General features: G+C 47.2%; 1 protein-coding gene across 9 annotated transcripts in view; it reads left to right on the forward strand.

Moving 5' to 3' along the window:
* Positions 1-22569, forward strand: part of LOC135385943 (hemicentin-2-like) — a 1123122-nt gene that overhangs the window by 959738 nt on the left and 140815 nt on the right. For all 9 annotated transcript variants that reach the window (XM_064615587.1, XM_064615589.1, XM_064615588.1 and 6 more), the window contains one exon: positions 10732-11067. In XM_064615587.1, the coding sequence (XP_064471657.1) occupies positions 10732-11067 (336 nt within the window). The remainder of the gene's footprint in view (positions 1-10731; positions 11068-22569) is intronic.

Consider the following 22569-nt stretch of genomic DNA (forward strand, 5'->3'; position numbering starts at 1 on the left):
TGGTTGTAAGTTGCGACGTATTTGGTCCACTGTATTCGTATCTTCGGTGGTATGGACGGACATTAGAGATGCACAACCGGACTGGCCGATAGACACCGTATGATGATGAATAATTTCAACCGTTTTGTTATAATAACCATTGCATTGGTTCACACACAGCTGACGCTTGTATCGCTGAATCCCCCATGGCTATACTGATACTGAAACAGCGCCGCTGTCAGCCTCGCTCCGCAGTGATGTGACGCGTCTCCAGGCAGGTACTGGCTCTGCATTTCTGCTCAATGGTGAGACGAAGACGGTAGCGGAGATCCATGTACACTGCGGCGGAGAAACCTTCCGTTTCAAACAGCTGCCGCTCCCTTCTCCATTGACTGAGACAATGCGTCTGCGAAGGGCGCGGAATCTTGGAGTCTCCAAGAAACAAATCAGCCAAGCGCCGTTGGTGTCCCCTACCGTGAGCTGCGCTCTCGATGCAACAGTTTCGTCGCCTCTTCTGCGGACTGGAGCGATGTAGCAAGTTTTTCCACTTCGCCCCACATACATCCTGTCCAAAGGGAGCTTTCATGTTATGAAAGAAATTCCTCAGCGAAACCTTTAAGTTCAATCAACCTGACAATCATATGCAGCGTAGACATCCACGGAGCCCGATTATGATGAGTATATACCGTAGCCCGATCTCCAACTTGTCGGTATCCCATAATGGCAATGGTACCGTGATGTTACACGTTAGGTTTGTCTGCGCAGTGTGGCGACATGTTGCACGTGCCGCAGGGTAGGACTGCGGATTGATGCACGGTGACGATTAGCACCGTGTGTCGGAGATTCCTGGCGTACATCGAAAGAACCCGATGTGGGCGAAATTATTCAATTAATTCATTTATCTTTTCACCGACCAGGTGGGGGGGGGCACAAATTATCCGCGGCACGTCTTACACTGCGGCACGTGCAAAATATAGCCAAGCCAAAACCATTGCGGCACGCTACCATTACGGTGTTGGTGAAAGGGTTCGCCGTCGCTACCTTTGGCAATATTGTTTCCGTTTTCGACCCGTGATTCGCCACGAGCTTTTGCGCGAGCATATATACCACAGCGGCTTTGCGAACTTTAAATATGACGATAACGATCGCTATGTGAAAGTTGAAGATCCGGGCCCTGCTATGAAAACCTTGCCGTTGGCAGTTATTTAGGTTTAGTCCAAGCTCCGTGACTGTATAGTTTTAGTACCTCAGATAGGCTCGCCCGGGTTATAGTTCCTGCGGCGCCGCATCCAGCAAAATGATCTCTAAATTCAGGATTAGAATTGAAATGAAATTCCGGGCCCCATCAAGGCGCGAAGCCCGTTGCGGTCGCACCAGCTGCTCATGCCTAGAGCCCGCCCTGCCAATTGTAAGTACTTTAGTTGAGTAAACTCCACGCAGTAGAGAGGACAACGTTCTGCACTTAACAGTGAACGTCGTGTCTATGATTGCCAGAGGCGAAACTCTCTCACCACTCACAAATTCAATTGGCGCTTTCACGATATCGCAGGACTCACAAAAAAGGCGCCACTCCACACGCGCGTTCGCTGCCGACGCTAGTGTTGCTTACCCAAACACCGATGGATGCCATGTATTGTGTACTTGAGCCCTCTCGATATGTGTTCTTGAGGTTCAAGTAGTTCAATTTTCCACTTAAACCGAAAACATTTTTTGTTCGGTTCCCTTCCGAAGCATAACATGCTTTTCTATTCTTCTTTTTCTTTTTTTTTACGTTTACGTTTTTTGTTCCGGTTTGCCAAGAAATAACGTGTTTTTTTTCTTCGTTCCGGTTTTAGGTTCACTCCGGACCTCGGGGCGCTTAATGTTCACCGGCCATGGGATTCCTTATGCTGAAGTAGCGCAATAACTTATACTACGTAATCGTAACACCTTTGAGCCCTTTGTCCGTCACTTCGTTGTGCTGTGGGTGACAAGCGTAAAGAAAATGTTTGTCTAGTTTAATATACTCCCTTTTTACTACTCTATCACCCGCCTGCTAGAGCAATTGCAACTTTCATCACACGTGCAGTAAGAGTGAACGGCTTCCCATCGGTAATGTTTGCGATAAACTCAATCTAGCAATCTGGTCTTCTTCTGATGACTTACGGCATTTCTTCTGTATGTTCGCCAGCAGTACAAACATAAAATCTGAATAGAGTGTACGATAAGTTTTCAGGAAATGAGTGCAGCCAATTGTGCCAATGTCGTATCGAGAACAAAAAGCTAATTTCCTGCTAAGAGAAAGCGCCATTATCTTCGTGGGGAAACGGGGCCCGTTCGCCTTGCATCCTTCTCTTCCAAATGGGCCCCCTTCGCTCGAAGAGAGGGAGTAATAAAGCCATCATAATCAAGACTTCCGAAACCCTTAGTGGCTGATCACATCTGCGATTCTCTGTGATCTCCCTGAGCTCCTCCACGAGCAGTCCTTCTGATGCCAAAAAGGGGCCAAGTGAGTCGCACGAAACGGACTCTCTGTTGTATTCCGCGTTTGAGGCCTATATTGTATGGTGTCTATTGCAAGGATGTACAGCTCACTTCATGGGATTGACTCTGTCGTGACTTCGCTAGGTTCCTTATTTTCAGAATAGGTCACGTGCGTCCTACATGACTCGTAATTCAACGTTAGGCAAACACGTTGTAGTGGATTATCTATTCCAAATAAGAGGGAAATCCTAAATACAGGAGCCAGCGACAACACAACCATTCAACTAAAGACTTTGAGCGATCTCAATAAGGAAACTCCGTATTCAGGTCAATCAACGTTGTGCACGTCTTGTTCACTCTGTCTAACGTCACCCCAAAATGCGATATACAAATTCCCAGTTCAAGTCTTGACATTGTGTCAATGAGAGCACCGGCCTTAATGCACACTTCGGTGATTTCATCTTGATTGTTAGAATGGCTTCCAGCGCTTATGAGAAAAAACAGTAGCCCCTGACTAAGGCTCCCACAGGATCCGCTCAGCAGGACCATCGCGTACCGGTGACTCTTTTCGGTACTGCAACGGGCTGCTTTTCTGAGCAGTCAGTCGTCGGAAACCGTTATGGTGAGGTCGTCCAGCACCTTGTGTCTGTGCGTGGCTGCTGTAAAGAACTAGTATATCTGCTCAAGGAAACCAAAACAGGCAACAGCAGCGAGCCAGCACTCTCTGATGGCTCATTTTGCCTCCTTGATTCAGAGAGTGTGCTGAACAAGGAACCCACGTTGCCAGAGGATTTTTCTGCTTGCCTGGTAATGAGCCATGGTGTCATACTTTTGAAAGTCATCATTTGAGTGTAAAATCACGTAGTGGAAGACTCCCAGGTCAAGGTGACGCAAGAAGCTGAGGACGCAGGCATCTGCTGGAAAAGTGATGACTCATTGTGTTTTGGGGGACGAGGGTTCTCGAAGACCTAGTGTACTCATGGACGCAGCATTTTCGTAAGACTGCCCGCGGCAGCCCTTGATGTTTATGCCATATATGTGTGTCGAGGAAAAAGCTTTTCACATGTCCTCGGCCTTAAGCCCCTGATCATCTTTGAACCGTAGCAGTCTTTCAACTGGCATAGTATTGTCCAAGCGCACCAAAGTTCTTGAGTCCTAAGTCCAGAGTCCAAAGTCCTGAGGCTCTTGCTGCAACCTATACGTTCACCACATCTCTGGGTCTTCCACTTTACGTGAGTACCTTGAAGCATTTTTAAACCCACAAACACGTGAAAGAGGCATAGGAATATGGTGTAACCCTTGATGAACGAGCTCGCCATCCCTTCCAACGGTTGGCTACGTGAGGACTTGTGTTATCATGGAGATAGGTTTTCCAGGGCTTCAATGGTGTCCTGGATGTTTGTTCGTGCACTCTATGCGTAGGTTCCAAGTGCAATGCGGCGCTGGCAGTCTGATCAGGCTCTTCGGGAGGTCGTAGCAAGAGTTCACTCATCCCCCAAAACACGAAGAGTCATAACTTTTCCAGCGGATGCCTGCATCCTCAACTTCTTTAGTCACCTTGATCTGGGAGTCTTCCACTGCGTGATTTTACACTCAAATGCTGACTTTCCAAAGTATGACACCATGGCTCATTACCAGGGACGGCGAGAGGATGGGGCAGCTGGGGATTGCGCCCCGGGGCTCGGGCCACATCGGGGCACGCACGACCCAAACCCTATGTCGTAATCATATAGAGAAGAAATACTTGGACTATGTTATCGAGACGTGAGGAGGGGGCCCGGCCATGACCCATCCCCTCGGCCCGTAATTTCTTTCGCCGGCCGTGCTCATTACTACAACTATAACTGAAAACAATGGTCACACTCTATAAAAAATAGCGATGTATAGATCCTAAATGGTGCGAACTAATGCCCCAGATATATTAGCCAACCAAACACAATATTAGCAGTTCAGCAAAATTAGAAACAAGCCAGAGCAACGGTGAAATATTATTACGTCCATGAAGGCCGCCACTGCTGTAATTAAGTAAATGCGTTACCATAATATTGCGTGCAAATGCAGCATGGTCTCGAGCAGGGCAGTAACGCTGCGAGCGATCCGCTGTGTCTTAAACAGTAAAGAAACGTATGTGCTAACAACACCGGCTGTGGATCGTCATATCGTGGCAGTCATGCATACTACCAATGCTATCCCGGCGCGTACTATAGCAGTCACGTGGAACTGCTGCTGGTTTGCATAGAGATGGATAAGGCGTTCACACTCTTCAGTTTTCCTCGACAGGGGAAGACGGCTTTTTGTTGTATCCGCAAGTTTGTTTGTTCGGTCTCTCTTTTCAGTCTCATTTTCGACGTTGCTATTCCTTCTCGCTGTGAGCGTATAGTTGAAGAAACGCGGTTCCGTATTTCATTCACTGAAGCGTCACTCCTCGCAGCCGTTTCTACCATGAGGGGCGGGGATATATTTATTAGACGAAATGAAAAAAAAAAACGGGGGAAAGGTCAGCCAAACGGGTTCTACCATGCAACGCGCTTGAAGCCATATTATGCATAGTGCGGCAGCAGTTGACGTGCCGTTACTTTTCATTAAGACCCTAGATTCGCACGTGATCTTTTTGTCGATAGTGACATGTACGAGAGGAGGAACTCGTACAAAGGTTTTCCGGAGCACATGACTGCGAACTGGAAAATGCTATGGCACAGTATGTGCGATGTAATAGACGTCACGTCAGAACTTCGTTACGCTTTGTTTACATCACGAATGACAATTGCTGTAGCGTTGCTCGGTTACTTCGCTCAGTTCATTTATGATTGCTCTATTTCTCTGTCGTTATGGTACTCGTATACAATCCAATCCGCAGCTTATGATTTTCCTTTAAATGCATTTGTCAACTGTGTGATCGCGATGACGGCGCCACCATCATCAGGTTCTTGTCTACGGGATGGAAACGTTGTTGGTCAACCTCGCTCATCGACGTGCCTTTCATTTTACACGGGTAAGAAATATTGCCGTGCAGATCATTGCGAATACCAACAGTACAAAACTAGGGAGGAGGGGGGCAGCAACGCTATCGTCCTTTCCTTACGCTGGTAATGTGTTTGCGTGTGTGTGTAGCGAAGCCTAATCACACATAGCCTAGGAAGTGCATCAATCAATGACGCACGCTATGCGAATGACAGGACAGTTAGCGACAACGAGCATTCTCTGCACAGCTCAGGCAATGCGTGCACTGCACTAGGTCTCCTCGAAGTTTCTTTTTTTTTCTTTTTTTTTCTGAGTGAACGTATGCATGAAGTCTGCAGTGGAAGTATGAAGTGGAAATATGCGTGACTTTGAAACTTGCCTAGCAGAAGGGGACCCAGCAGGTTTGAAACCCTATACCAATGATAGCTGAAAGCCGCGTTATGCGAATCGTATTATTAGACAGGCTGTATTCGGAATCGGGTCCTAATACATCTCCGGCGTTATTATGGAGTTTTAGGACGTCGGGAACACCTTACGGAAATGATATGATGAAGGGAGCTGCCAAATCCAAGCTCAGCAATGGTGATATCACTCAGACGCAAGACATAGCGCGATTGGCTTATCGTGCACTTGGGAACCGTTATCGTCACCAGTTTTCGATCGATATTATCCAAGAAAAAGTGGTCAGATATGAGAGGCTCACGTCAAGCCAGCATGCGTCTTCTCGTTACGTTTCTTTCTTCTTCCTGAGACAGGCTCTACGGTTTCCTTTAAGAGGCGGAGTTTCTGAAGTTCATTTACAATAACCAGACACACTTCTTTGGCCAATGCGCTCATCTTAAACTCCACAGGACCTGTTCAGGCGCAGAAACGAAAAAGCTGAACAGCCCTGCATTCCAAGTCGGCAGAAGAAGCCGTGAGAAAGAAGAGCAGGGATAGCCGTGTTCTGTGATCAGCGAAACGGCCGCGCTAGTGTACTATGGCGCACAGTTTCTATAGGCAAATAGACAACCTCTGGGAAGCAGTGCACCTGGCCACAGGCTCTTATCCTTGACATACAATGGGCTAGAAAAACTGCAACGGCAATGATGTCACCTCGAGAAGATACCCTATCCCGTGCATCCACACTATGCCTCCTTGTGTATAGCGCTGTTGCCTTACGCAGTGTCCTGGCACTTCGCAGTCGTTTGCAGCAATGGGGTAGAGTATCGCCCCCGGCGATGAAACTCCCCACCCATCATCCTGAAATAGAGTTGTTGTTGTTGCGGTCGTTTATGGGGAGAGTTTAGCCATTCTTTAACATTTTGACGACATCTCGTGGGCACAGCCTGTTTTGACGTCAGAGCGATTGTTGCACCGCCCAGAAAGCTTGAATTCAAGCGAAATCCGTTCGGAATCATCTGATCGACCGGAGTCGCCGGTTCTCAGAGAGCTGTGTCGCCACACTAACTGCAGGAGTTCGAGGACGAAGAGCTCTCGAAGGACGAAATCAACACATGTCTTTCGTCCTTGCGCCTTAAACAACGCTTTGGATCACTATGGCGTCGGCAGCACGGTGAGGGAGGACGTTCAGCCGTGACGTCATGTAATGCGCTTCAAGTGGCGCTCCTCCTAATGACCACGCTCTCCCTATAAACGGCTCCTGCTGAGAATGAACACGGGTGACACGCTGCGCTGCCTTCAGAAACCACCACTGCCGTTTCATCGCCTGCCGATTGCACGTCGTGTGCGAGATTCCAGCGCCTTGTTTGTCGGTCACTGTGGAGTGTCGCCTCAATCATGCATTAACGATTGCCTCAGAGAGCATATGCGGTCTCTCACTGGCTGCGATCAAGTTTATTTCAAGCGGCATGTCGACTAATGGTGACGCAGTGTCCTTCTGCGTAATGTGAATACCAGGTCACGCGCCCAACAAAGCAGGGAATGGAAGTTACGAAAGCCTTCAACATCACCAAGGTCTACAAGGAGTTCATTAGCCATTCCTTATTATCTCTCCTTCTTGCAGATGTAGCCTTTCTGGACTGGACGTGCTGTCCGTATTTCCACTGTTGTAAATTTAGAAAATGCGATGTCATTCGCGCGTATGCGCGGATATTTGAGTTAATATCGTGAATCAGTTTTTGAGACATTTTAATTAGGCGATTCGCGCAGTGTTGTGGAACTCCGCTGCTATATGTTCACAATTCTGACTCAGTGTAATAATAAGAATAATAAGAAGTCGAATGTGAACCCAATGGAATATGAAGCATGGCAGAAGAACTGAGAGGCACGAACGCAGAAAGTCCCCCTTGTTCTGCTATCATGCTTCATTAGCAGCTTGCCTGCACCTTATCTCTCCGTCTTGCCGTGGAATATTTGACCCTAAAACATGCCCACTTTTAATAGGCTCATATCATCGTGAAGAAGTGTTATTTTAGTTATTACTTGAACTTAGGGGTGCTCTAAAAAGTGCAAGATGATGACATAAATAAAAATGAAAATTGTGTACTGTTAATGACTGTGCTGTCTTGAAGGGACGGAGGAATAAATCCCAAACGGTGTAGTATATCTACAGGTGATTAGATGGTTTCAGTATACCGTTACCGGAAGCCCGGTGGGCTTTCGCGTCTACCGGGCCCAATCGACGGATAAGATTCTGAGTCACGCACGCTGCCAATAGCGAGTGTTAGTAGAACACTGATAACGCCGTTAAATTACCTTGCCTACAGGAACCAACAGACAGAGAGCATGACAGAGAGCGCGACTCAGAATCTTATGTGCAGGGATGGGCATAAATATATTTTCTGAGTATTTAATTACACATAGAAAATACTTTGTTGAAAGGGGTACTTAAATACTCTTCATAAATACTTTTCAACATGAGTATTTAAATACAAAATATAAATACAGCATTTAAATACCGTAACTACTACCATAAATACTGTGAGGAAAATGTCATCTGGAATTACAGAAATAACGATGTTCATAACAACAAATCAGCAACGAACAATAGCATTTGTTTATTAGATTATCATGGCGATTTTAATATTTAAAGTCCCTCGAAGAGTGCAAGTTTTAGGCATCTTGTGTTCGTCCATACAATAGAGATTCGCTAAGGAGAACAGCTTCTCCAGGGGTTCCGATGAACAAGCGCTTATATTAAATTTGACGAGGGTGCTTTGTACAACAGGGTAATTGGGTAGTCGCGACCGTTGTCCGCAGCAACAGTGAGAAGCTTGCCTCTAAAATGACTTGTCGCGTGCGCATGTTAGCGGAAACACGGCATAACTGCGCCCCAAACTCTACCGTCTTCCCAATCCTTTCTCTAAGATCCGGGTCAGTATATACTGTATTTAGGAGTATTTATAGAGTATTTACAACAATCAATACCTGAAAATTGGTATTTAAATATAATTATAAATACATTTTTCAAGTTTGTATTTAAATACAAAATATAAATACATGTATTTATATTTTAAATAGTATTTTAGTTGGAATGTATTTAAATACTACCCATCCCTGCAAGTTATCTGCTGATAGGATGCGGTGGACAGGGTAGACTACCGGCCACCGGTCGCGGTCTGCTAACAACCGCTATTCTTTCCGCTAGGTACGGTAACTTGACGGTGACGCTATTAACGGTATACTAAAACTCGCTATTAATGAAGGCAATTACGATTTCCGCTACGTTATATGCCTACTCTTGTAACGTACCTTAAACGTATCGGATATACCTTCCTGGTTCTGTGTTTGTAATCACACGAGCTTCCAGCATTCTATAAAGGTAGCTCATGTAATTGCCTCCCATTTCCCGGTCGGACTGGGAAATGGGATGCTTGTCATATAAGTAAGCTGTACCCAAGCGGTACTGTAGTACTCACGACCGCATGAGTAGGAACGAGCCACAAGGCGCCATTCAATCCTGGGTACGTACATACGTATACAGGATACGCTTTATGGCAATCCCAACAGAAGGGGCCCGTGTCCACATGCGGTACCACATGTGCCGAAACCGCCTGCGGGCTGCCGATCATAATTTACTTTCTCGAGAACCCATACTCTACATACATCGTAGCAATGGTCAGGAACACTGTCATGACACAGTTCAATTAAATCGGCAATAAACTGTAAAATATCAAAGTTATCGTGCGGAAACACTAATATTTCTGCATGTCTTGTACATGCCACATGGTGACGTGTTGAGTGAAGCGGCATTCGTTGAAATATCATTCGATAAAACGCTGTCGACGAAATGGGCGGACACCAAATGCGAACTGTACGTGATCGCAGATACTTTAGCTGCCAGCCACCAATAGTTTATACAACCTCGTCGTAATGTCCGCGTCTATACAAGTATGAAAATATGTATGTGTATACCTATAAATATATCACCCAAGTGGTGATTGTACCGTACACGTGTCGTTTTCCATGTGTACAACACGTACCACACGTTTGTTCAGGAAGACTCATGCACTGCTTTCCTTTAAATACACGTTACAAAACCCGATTTCCAAATATATGTAAAAGCGTAAGCTACACGTAACTATTTTGACAACTATGCCAAAAGCGAACGACGAAGCGACGTTTTTGTTATTATTATTATTATTGCTACTGCTGCTTCAGTTTCGCTTGCCATAGGCTGTCTATGTCTATTCTGAATTGAAAATACCTCCGTATAATTACGCCTCATTGTTTGACCTCGGGACACTTCATGTGGCCCTTACAGCTCAGTGGCGTTACATGTTGACTCTGCAAGATGCTGTCACAGTGGTGATCGGTCAAGATCTAGAGCACATTCTTCTCCATTGCCCATACCAGAAACGTTTAACAACCCCACTTCCAGTATCTCAAAATGAGGTAGATTCTCGCCCTCTTACTGTGTCAACATCGATTCGACCATGATCAAATCGAGCCCACCAATGTTCGATCTGCATGAAAGCACTGCTAAACGTTCTGGCCACGTATGGAGGCCTTTGTGAGGCGCGACTCACTATTATATTTTACTGCATTACCGCCAGCAACATATAGCTGTGTAAAAGTTTTGCGGTGTCACTTCAGATTTTTAGACTCTTCTGTTTATTGTACTTTCTTCGTATAATGTGTTGATTCTAATTCATTCACTTTATTCTTGCTTTTTCACGTTTTATTGTCACAGATTTGGCGTACGATGGCTTTTACGCCAGAAAAACACTAATCATCATCGGCAGCAGCAGCATTGGGGTAGAGTATCGCCCTGGGCTATAGATCTCACCAGTCATCATCATTTAAATAAAGTTATTTTTGTCATTGGTGCTTAACGTGTGCAAAGGTGTCATTCCTGCACCTAACGTGGATCCGTTCATTTTTCAGCGACCCCTCAAGTATCCGCAGCAGTGGGCGGGAAGGCGTTTCTTCCCTGCAACACCTCTATCCCCGTAGGCGGAGACGGCGTGTCGCTCATCCTCTGGTACCACGGTGACTACGGGATTCCTATCTACAGCCTGGATGCCCGGGACCAGCCCATCAGCAAGGCCCGCCACTTTCCTGGCCAGGACCTGGGCATGCGGGCCTACTTCGACGTCACCGCGGTGCCTCCCGTGCTCCGCATCGACCCAGTGCTCGAGAGCGACGCCGGGGAGTACCGTTGCCGGGTCGATTACAGCAGGCAGCGAACGCAGCACAGAAACGTTAACCTCACCGTTATAGGTAACGTCACATTCAAGTCGTTTGTATCCGGTAATGATGGAGCATGCGACATTGAAAACAGAAAGACTAGTCACTTTGCAAAGATTCAGGACTCAAACGCTGCGAGTGACACGTTGCCATTGGACAGCTGTTTCTGTATTGGGACCCCATTATTTATGTAGGACTAGTCAAGATAAAACACGAGGTTTGTAATTAGGATTCAGTGAACAAAAGGCATGTTTGGGAGATAAACTATGCATTGGAGGACAGATTATACACTAAAACGCTATGCAGAAATCGTAACTTGATCGAGTTCTTTGTGGATAAATCGCGAAATTGAAAAACCACTCCCCTCTTAATGTTTGCAATGACCAACGCCGCATGTGTGTGGCTTCGTGTGAGGGGGGGAGGGGGGGGTATATGTTTATTGAGAAAAAAAGAAAGGAAAGTTTAGCCAGACGGAAGAAACGGAAAAGAAAAAGAAACAAAGAAAGGAAAAGGAACACTAGAACAGCGTAGTGGGTATGCGTAGTGTCGTAGCAGTTTCGTAGCTTTGTCATCACAGTAAATCATTTTACACCTTTATTTACGCAAAACCAAGTGTATTCTTATAAAAACACCCTTTTCTCTCCGGCAGACTGAAGCAAAGGGTGCAAGGCGAGCATTACTAAAGGTGTAATATCGGCATACACCACATTTTATCCACTGTCGATATTAAGGGTATAAAGTGAGGTGTTGAAATATGTGTTTACGTCCAATACACATTTTTACACCCCATTTGAACTGGGAATATGGTGTTAAAAATGGTGTTTTAATTAGTGAAAGAAAAATCATGCTGGTTTCACAGCTCCGCTCAGCAAGTAATCACAGTATAGACGACAACCTGAGTTCAAAACACAGTATTTGGCATGGAAGGATCTTAGGAATTTAGCTGGTATCTCTGACTCTTTGCAGGCGCACGTGTTAATTGCAAAAAACGCATTCCCTTCACCGTTACAAACGTTTACCGCCCCACTACACTTAGCGAACGTGCCCCAACAGATTGTATTTCAGTATATGATCCATCCGTTACTCCAAGAGAGGGTGCCCAGGTATCGTCAAACTTCGGCACTCACGTTGGTACCAAGCTAACGAGGCGTGCCTGTGACGCATTGCGCTCCGGTTTAGGTTGTACGATGGAACTTGCAGTTGGAGGAGGCTGGAAGCCTGCAGTGTTTGCCAGAAAACAACTCCATTCTAAAAGGTGTTTTCAATAGGATACTCCTGTTTTAAGGATGTTTTTTGTTTTTAAAAGCCCATTATAAAGGGTCTTTTAAAAATCACACTTTATTGGGGTGTAAAGGCAACACCAAATAGGTGTGCGCCATGGGACAACTCATTTACACCAAAAACGTGTAAAAAAGTTCACAGTGCACGATATTCATTAGGCTGCGTTTGCACAATCTCGAAGCATAACATGAACTTATGTTGTTACACATCTACTAAAATATGCCGTCTATAAGGATGCTTGATCATGATAATGTTGTGTAAAGGCAAAATACGGAAAGGTTACAAGAAGCCCCACCACAACACATCGCAGAACCCGGACATCGTTAGGTAATGTTTCTTGTTTTAGATTAAATGCAGCCGTCTTCCATCTAAATCTGACTTCATTTAGAACGGCGGTTCGAGCCCAGTGGTGCATATAGCGTGAATAAGCAGCACGTATTTGTTTCTTCGGGAAAGGAAAGCTGACGACATATTTTTCAAATTACGAAAGGCTGAAAAATCGCCGGCCCAGGGGGATATTTAGGGTATCTCATGTTTCACTCGCAGTTCTGCTCGCTTCTGCAGAGGCATTAATTTTCAAGGCCCGCAATTTTTGCTGATATTGGCACTTAAAGCGCACAGCCTGCGTGCTTCGAATGGAAAAGCAAAGTTCCTGTTCAGTTTCGAAGCACGGGATCCAGCTGGAGAAAAGCCAGTTAAGTGATGGTACTCATTGTATAGGCCCTGGATGAAGACTATGTACATGACTGTAACAAAGGCGTTCGTGTGCAGGCCCCGGTAGTAGGCACCAGGCAGTAAAAAGGTAGGCTTTGCCTTGCAGTCGTATAGAAGTTGGAAACCTACTTCCAGAGTTGCGAAACTCTCACACACTGGCATGCTTTGTTGATCATCATGGTGAAGGGGAAGAACCCATGTGTGAATGTTATTTCCGCATCATTTTAGACTCGCGAACGACGCTCACAAAATACTCAGAAAATGATTAGTGTCTTATTTTAATATCCTGAGTTTTGGAACAGCTAGCCGCACCCGGGCGAACCCTCGATAATTTTAGCTATTGTCTCGCGTTAAGCAACAAAGTCATCTGCTTATCCAATGCGTTAAACGCTTAGCTGCTAAGAGTAGCTTACAGGATCAGAAACATGTGTTATATCGATTATATTTCATCTACATTCAATAGGGCGCCCAAGCATCACCTGCCCCTCATGCCGTGTGAAGCTCAAAACTGCACATAGGCTCTGGGCTCTGCACCGCGCTACTGCAGCATAGAGCGCGACTGGCATTTTTTTCCTAATTACGTAGATGAGGAGGCGGAACTCGAGACGAGCTTCTTTCGATCTAATTACGTAGAGTTGATGCTGCATCTTCAGTAATCTGAACTTAGTTGACATCGAAAATTTCTTCTGTGGCGCATTGTTTAGGAAGGAATTCCAAAGATTAAGCCGCTAAGGATGTCATGTCTTTCCTGTACAGTGAAACCTCCCTATCGTAGACACCCGCAATGCAGGCGAAATGTGTGCTACTTTGGGTGGTGTCCGAGTTACAGAATACAAGGGAAACGAAAAATGGAAATGAACACAGCTGTATTTTCAGAAATGTCCCCCTTCTTCAATTCATGGTCATTAGTGATACCTGGTGCCTCTCTACCCATTCTTCACTGATAATTAATTCTGATTTTGGTAGATTAAATTCCGCGCGGCTTACACTCAATGGCAGTACCTTTGGAGTTTTTCGAGCAGCGTGCTGCTTGCTCGAAAGTTTAAATCCAATTAGGATTAAGCTCAAGCACTTGTCTCTGAAGCGTCAGCCCACTTTTGATTCCCAGTGGACGTGCAAAGGCTAGTCAAGCCGAATACAAATGCTCACAATAAAGAATAGTTACAATGTACACTGACAGTACCTTTTTTTTTATTCAAAAACTAAAACCATAAAATGCTGAGACCATTATAGGAAAAAAAAAGTGAAAGTCAAGGACACTGGCTCATTTTTGGTCTTTTCGATGCAAAGATAGGTTGAGATTGAGATAATTTGGCCAGGTTTCTGTCCGACTTGGCTGGGAAAACCCTGTCCTACTTCCGGGATAGGGAGGTATCCGACATAGAGAAATTCATCCCCATGTATTTTCATGCGAGCCCGCCCCTGAAATGAGATCTCGTCAGACATGGGAAGTTGTCCGAGGTAGGGAGGTGTCCGACTTTGGAGGTTTTACTGTACTTGAAATCGTCCATTATACTGTGACAAACTGTCATACAACTTGTTTCATGCAAAGTCCCCAAGCAAAAAAGAAGAAGCGTCACTTATTCCTGTCCTCCGCACGGTGCTGGTAGAGAGGTAAAGATAGGGTGCCTCAATGTGATGTGATGTGATAGAAAAAGAAAAAAAAAGGGGGGATTAAAGTCACGACAAAGGCTACCCCAGACCACTTAGCCGCAGTACGTAATACTTCAATACTCAATACTAGCTCCCTCTGCACAGAAGGCGCTAGTGTTCAGTCACCCTCAGTAAACATTGCTTCGAAAATTGTTAAAAATTGGGCTGTTCAGCATTTCATACTTTAAAATCGATAAAGACCCCCGTGCCGGGAAACAAACAAAAGGACGACACAACACTGTGCTGTGTGTTGTGTCGTCCTTTTGTTTGTTTCCCGGGACGGGGGTTTTTATCGCTTTTAAAGTATAAAATTATAGTTTTTAAACATTGCTTCCTGCACCGTCTGTCAGACATTTCCGGCGCACTTCAGGTGGTAAAACTATCCGCTGTCCTACCCTGCGACATGCGCAGGATGGTGCCATACAAGGAAAGGCTGACTCACCTTACATGTAAATCTACTGCCAATTATTATTATCTACTCTATTCCTCGTCATCTTTTTATATCTGGTGCGCTACACATGAAGAGCCTTCTCCAGTCCAGTGTCAGCGCTGACAGCTCTAATTAATGGGCTTGTTCTTCCTTAGCGCAAAAAGCAATGGCAGAAAATGGTCGGAATATGCACAAATAACCTGGTCATCATGCAACGATAACGATGCAGTACACTTCCAAGAACTGAAGCTGATCGAATAACGGAGGGAACCGACTCCTGGAATAACTTGTCCGCGTGTACCCATGTAAATATCCGTACCTGCAACCAAGATTGGCGAAACAAATCTCTAAGAGTACAAATGCCGTCTTTTCGCCTCATCAGAGCCTGCGGCAAAAGTGCTGTATACTCCGAGGTAGAAAAAAAAAGGCCCATAGTTTTTCCACACCTATTAGTTCCTTGCGGGATCGAATGCGGGGAAGTTTATGGAAAGTTTATTGCTGGGGAGCAAAGGGGAGTGCTGCGGAGTCGCAGGCGACTAAATCGGACAGTAACCGCAATCGACGGGACTAGAAGCTGTAATTACTCTCAAATTCATTGTTAGAGCCTATAGCCACTTTTCTTGCAAGCATTCGTCAACCTTCAATGCTTGTAATACCCATTTGTTTGTTTGTGTTTGTTTTTGGGAATAGCAAGCCTACATCATGACTAACCTTTCCCTTCTTTTTTTTTTTCTTTCAGCATTAAACATATGCCCCTCCCCTACTCTCGGAAAAGGTGAAAAAGGTCGAAGAAGAAAAAGGTGTTATTTCGTTCCCTTTGGGGACCAGATGCATCCCACAGTCATTTGTCCCATTCAGGACCAAAAAGTTTATGCGAGGCGTAGGCGACTCTTTGCCGTGCTGGGGAGTAAATTTTGGGGCCAGGGGATTAAAATGGGTAACGAGTGAAATCTAGGGGACTTGAAACTGTAATTACTCCCCAATTTACTCCTGTCTTGTATAGGACTGCGAGGCAGACACAAGCGTGGAAATACATGGATACGGTCAGAAATACCTCGGTACATAAGATAGTCTCTCAGAGCGAGTTCATCAATCTATTAATGAACAATTTACGACTGGACCAAGGCTTGAGGCTAGAGGTAGTAAGATATCGCCTTAGAGTCTGTTCCAGGAAAAATTCCGCATTGCCTTTTTGGGACACTTTTTACAACGTGTAACGCGAGTGCTATACCCTGGGAAATACGCTTGTCATGCAACCTATCCCCGTCGAAATTTGACTTTCCATTCAACCAGCGTAATAGCCTTCATCTTTTGGTTATGCAGGTTCCTATCAGCCAATTATTATCAGCAAACCATTCTGTTGTCTCTCCATTCACCATAGCCTTTTCAGTCATCCTTTCCCCAAACTATGAGGATTGGAGTACCGCGCCCCGCCAGTGTCGATACCAAGGTCAACATCGTTTTGCTGCTTTTGCGTCTTTTTACGCCTAACCTGTGATCTCGTTTTGGCCGTCTCAGTTCCTTGGTTCTCCTGGACCATCTGGAAAAACTTCTACAACAACAGTCGGACATGTGAAATGAGCCGCCAAGAAATGTTGTGTACGCGTCTTGTTTAAACAGCGGCAGTCAACGCAGCTTTACAACAGGCCAGCTAGCAGATCAGCTAGGATGCCGATCGTGAACAATGACCAGTCGGTCGTTTGATGAGGTAGGATAGTTTATTCGTGCCCAGGAAAAGGCCCAGGGCTCAGAGAACACGAACGTTTTGCCGAAGAGTACCGCAACCAAGCTGCAGACTGCATGAAGCAATATACGGTCACAACTTTTTTCGCTCCGAACTAGTGCCGCGAAGCAACTGTGGCTATGAGCGGCGTACAGACGTGAACAGATGGAGAGAGAACACAGCAGGAAGGAGTGCGGGACAGCGGGGTTAGTATACGTCCTGGGCCGACTTCAGGGGGAACTGCGCCGACATTCGTCTGGAAAGCCTGCCGGAAAACCCCAGACAGCATAGCCGGTGTGGGGATTCGAACTCGCGTCACCTCCCAGGATCGGCGTGGAAAGAGATCATTCTAACCACTATGCCACGGGAGCTGATCGCTCTCAACGGTCGGTGTTGAAAACGGATAACGTACTCGCCAGCCTTCTACCTGCTATTAGTAAACATCCCCTCAACAACGAACGTTTTAATGCATGAAGGAATAATGAATGTTCCTTCAGTGAACTATGAAATTTCTATCTCCACTGTCAACCGATTGCTATAGGCGACGTGTGAGGAATGATATCAGGACTGGCTACAGTCGTGACGGGGCCCACATTCGTGAGGCCAACAATGGCAAGCCGGTTTTCGCCACCACCACCACCACCACTGGATAAGGGGTCGGGTCTCACCGAACTAAACTTCCTCGACTATCCCGTTGACGCTGCCGGAAACACCCGCCTACACCAGAAGACAAAAGCAATCGACAATTTTCCCCACCCCATCACCCGACACAAGGTACAAGAGTCCTTGGGCTTGGCAAATGTTCATCGCGGCTTCGTCCACATTGCGCCCAGCAATCCAAGCGCTCTGCTCCCTTCTCTTGGGTGCCTCCTGCAAAACGCTCGGCTGGACCTCGTCGGCAAACCTGGCATTCGATCGAATCAAATACGCCATCACCTATGCTGCCCTCCTTGCTCACTCCAACCGTATACTCTTCGTACATGCCTCTTCTGACGGAGTTCGCGCGGCCCTCCATCATGTAGCGCGCGACAGCCAGCTACAGCCTCTGGGTTTCGTCTCGAAAACCATAAAGTCCGCCGGAACGCGATACAGCACTTTCGGCCGTGAGCTGCTGACGATATACCTCGTCAACAGGCACATCCTCACTTGCACATACCTCGTCACATCTTCACGGGGCACCTCGCATTCATCGCAGAACACGACACTGACATTCGACACATTCCTGGTGCCGATAGCATTGTCGGGGATGACTTCTCTCGCGTTCAGGTTCCTAACATAACCCGCACGTTTGCCTCCGCGCTCGTACTACACGGCCCTCACCCAAGTGCAGGAGGGTGTCCTGGAGACCCGGACATACGCACTATGCTTGGATCTTCCCCTCTCTCGACAAAAGACGAATGCCGTTGCCCGGTACGCCCAGCGTTACGATATGTGACACCTGCACTGACGTCCCACGCCAACTTGTACCGTGATATTTTCGACGCTAGGTCATTCGTATTTGCTATTCACCATACCGCCCCGGCATAAGGACCACAAAACGCCTCGTCACCTCGCCTTCCATGAACCGGGGCGTCCGTCGGTAGGCTCACGTCTGCTTTGCCTGCGGCGCTCAAACATTTATCTGCGATGAAAGATGAAAGTCACTGAAAAGGTTAGCCAGCTGTAGGACTCAAACCCACATCTTCTGGATTACCGGTCCAGGGCTCTACCAATTGAGCTAAGCTAACACGCCTTCTCAGCGACTTCCATGGAGAAGGCGTGTTAGCTTAGCTCAATTAGTGGAGCCCTGGACCGGTGATCGAGAAGATGTGGGTTCGAGTCCTAGAGCTGGCTAACCTTTTCAGTGACTTTCATCTTTCATCGTTAATTTCTTAGGCAACTTGAGGCCTTGTATGTAATTGTCCCTTCTATGTTGTTCCAGCCTCAGAACATCAGTTCTGTCATGTTCAACATTTATCTGCATACGGCATCGCTTTCATTGCGTTTCTCGAGCATCAACGCACGTTTTCGCCGCGTACATCTGGGCCCTATTGGACTCCTTCTGCATTCTTGAGGCGACACATACATTTCACCTGCATAGATCGATTTATCTCGATAATTTTCTTTTTTAAACCAACGAACCAGATCGATTCATGCGCTACCCATCAAAGACACAGCGATCGAAACCACATCTTTAACCTATCTTCCATGCACGGGTGGCTCGCCTTGGTTTCCCGGGTGCCATTACCACCGACCGGCGTCGACAATTCTCGTCCCGACTCCTTGCCGACGTCTCCGACGTCGCCGACGAATCCTTGGTTGACGAATCCTTGGTGGCTGCTTCCTGGCTATAGCGTACGTACCATGAGTCAACGGAACCATAGAGCATTTCAACCGCACGCTGAAACGTGCGCCGCGCGCCAACGAGGACCCGACGCATCGGGTCGTTCCTATTTGTTCTCGAAGGCACATGGTCTCTCACGAGCTCGCCCAACGCCACCTACCTCATCGTGATGGCTTAAAGGGACTATCGCATCCGGGAACGTATGTACGAGACCGATATGGTAATGTTCGTCACCGCTTCACAGTCAACTTTTTCTCTCCAAAGTCAGTCAACAAGTTTCTCTTCCGAAAACAGCTTACATATTAAATAAACGAGCTTTAAAGATTAGCACCCCTCCTGCAGCTAACACCATGATGACCTAAGCCAGGCACACGAATGGGAGCGCAGCGCAGGCGACTGTCTCCGAGGTCATCTGCTTGGCGTTCGCATCGCAATATAGTAAGTGAAAAGTCCTCGGTAAATACGCAGGCTTTCTCTTACCAGTGTGAGTTCTGACGTGATCATGTTGCGTGGAACACGGTGTTACGCTCCTGGCAGTACGAACACGTCCGACGCTAACCAGAAACAACATTGCGCCAAGTCGATCACAGATCAGAAGCCGTCCCCTAGTATTCCGGCTCGCCCGTCCGCCTGTCGGTCGTCAAGGCTACCGAGGTCCCCTCCAGTCGCTCCCTGGTTCGTCTCGTCCGCGCCAAGGGGCGCTCACTGATTGACCTTGTTCGGATGACGTTTACAGAGAGAGAATCCCGGAATATTCTCAATATGGCGTCGTCTGCTTTTGCAATGTGTTATGCCTGGTTCACACTGCAACTTCTCTCCATTGCGGTTACGGTACGGATACAGTGTGGAGGCGGTTGTCGTATGACACGCTGTTCACACACATGCGTTCTTCATGCGGAAAACGCATGTGTTTTCACCAATCACGCCTCCACTGCACCACGCCTCCATTCCACAGACAGCCATGAACGGGCAACAGTGATGTTGTCGGCGAAACTTGAGTTGTATTGAAGCATATCTGCGGCATACGGAGCAACTAGAGCTTCTTAACGATGGAAGATGAAAGTCACTGAAAAGGTTAGCCAGCTGTAGGACTCGAACCCACATCTTCTGGATTGCCGGTCCAGGGCTCTACCAATTGAGCTAAGCTAACACGCCTTCTCAGCGACTTCCAAGGGTGCGTCATCTGAAGGGACAAACCAGCCACTCTCTCTCATTCATCCTCCTTTCACTCTTAAATTTTTGCGCACTCATACACACATTCATGCGACGGGATCGACGCAGGCGGCAACTGTTGAACAGGAAAGAACTGATGTTCTGAGGCTGGAACAATCATAGAAGGGACAAATACATACAAAGCCTCAATTTGCCTAAGAAATTAACGATGAAAGATGAAAGTCACTGAAAAGGTTAGCCAGCTGTAGGACTCGAACCCACATCTTCTGGATTGCCGGTCCACGGCTCTACCAATTCAGCTAAGCTAACACGCCTTCTCAGCGACTTCCAAGGGTGCGTGATCTGAAGGGACAAACCAGCCACTCTTTCTCATTCATCCTCCTTTCACTCTTACATTTTTGCTCACTCATACACACATTCATGCGACGGGATCGACGCAGGCAGCAACTGTTGAACATGAAATAACTGATGATTTCGCCAACGTGCTTTCAACGGGGGCATCTATGTTGGAAAAGCAACGGCGACATCGCAGCAGTGATGGGCTTGCGCGGTGCGCCTTCGCTCGTTGGTCAGCTGCATAGCCGGAGGTAACCGTACCGCATGGAGTTTGGTGGAGCTCAACTCTAGCGGTGCGTCTGCTTTTCGGTTCGCCGTGCTTCGTTGCAATGAAAACCGCGCCGCGCCGCATCCGTAACGCATGAAAATGCAACGGTGTGAACCAAGAACAGCGCCCCCGGAACCGGAACAGCACCCACAATTCGCGTCGGATTTTCGGCGTTATTATTAGTGATGAACGCGGAGTAAAGCGGCACTATAGTTTTGGAATCGACGGGGACGGATGCGAATTGTCCCTTTAAACGAGAAGGAACGAGCGGACGCCGACGCTGTAAACGACGTGGCATAGTCACCACAGGTACGCCAATCACGACTGTGCTTCGGCGTCCGTAGCTATGGAGACAGTGGTCGTGGTGGTAGTGATGGTAACACCTTGCCGTTGTTGGCCTTTGCGTAACGAGGCTGCCTTGGATGCCTCTAGAATGACTCATGCCCAACTCGGGCTTCTAGTCGGAAGACGCACAAAACCACCCAGCTTGACCACTCCACTTCCTATATTCTGGTCATCATCAACCCATCATCAAATCATCGTCATCTTCAGCTACAGTCCTAGCTATGGTGACAAGCCGCATCAGCCGCAGCCACTGGTAGACACAGAAGGCTTGTGTTTGAAATTGGCGGCGGAGATCTAGGAAAGCAGATGACATCCCGGCTCTACATGGCCATGAGCAGCGGCGGATCCAGGATTTTTCTGAAGTGTGGGGGTGGGGTCCTGCCTTGGACACCATCCTACTACACTGCCTAAGGTCAATTGCAACTATATGTAGGGAGGGAAATTGAGGGGGCGTAAAGACATCCGGACCCCCCTCCATCCCCCAGATCTGCCTGCGGCCACGAGGATGAAGGAGGAAGAGGAGGCATTAGGCAGGTTTTCTTTATCTAAAGACGGTGTTGGGCCAACACCACCTAGAAATAAAGCCTGATTTGAGTTCCCCAATTACTACCGTGCTTTCGGCGGCCGTAGCTATGGAGAAATGCCGCTTGGGTAGCCACTGGTAGCGTCGGAAAGCCAGTGTTTGAAATCATCGTGCCTTCCGTATCTGAGGGTCGATTCAGACGATGCAACCTTCGTGGCGCGCAACCAGGTTGCGCCGTGAGAACCATTTGGGCAACCCGGTTGCTAGAGGTGCCAGCACGGATCGCCCCACGAACGATTCTTCTCGCAACCTTCAGACGCAACCTATCCATCACTTGGCTCCTCCTCCGAAGACATCCAATCACAATGGCTGGCTGTCGTGGCGTCACTTCCGAGACGTCAATTCCGCAGCCCATCCGGCGCTGGTTACGAAAGCGGCGCTAACAGCATGAAAGCTCCCCCGGCGTTTCATGTAAAATATTTCACGAGAATGTGTTCTTCTTTACGTCTTTGCAAACTGTTAGCCGTATTTCCAGTTCTTGCTCTCGTGCGATTAAACAAAGGTGATAATGATGACACTTTCTCGCCCCATCTCCAAGTTCGTTTGAGGACGGCGTCATAACCGATACTGCTGATATCGCATCGAGGTAACTATCACCAACCTATGAAGCTAGCGCCACTATTGTGGACGACCGGCGCCTGTGTGCTTCGAAATCATTGGGCAGGCATGGGCGGTAGTGTATAGGAGGCTATGGTTCAACACTATG

The sequence above is a fragment of the Ornithodoros turicata genome, chromosome 2 (genome assembly GCF_037126465.1).
Source record: "Ornithodoros turicata isolate Travis chromosome 2, ASM3712646v1, whole genome shotgun sequence".
Taxonomy (NCBI): domain Eukaryota; kingdom Metazoa; phylum Arthropoda; class Arachnida; order Ixodida; family Argasidae; genus Ornithodoros; species Ornithodoros turicata.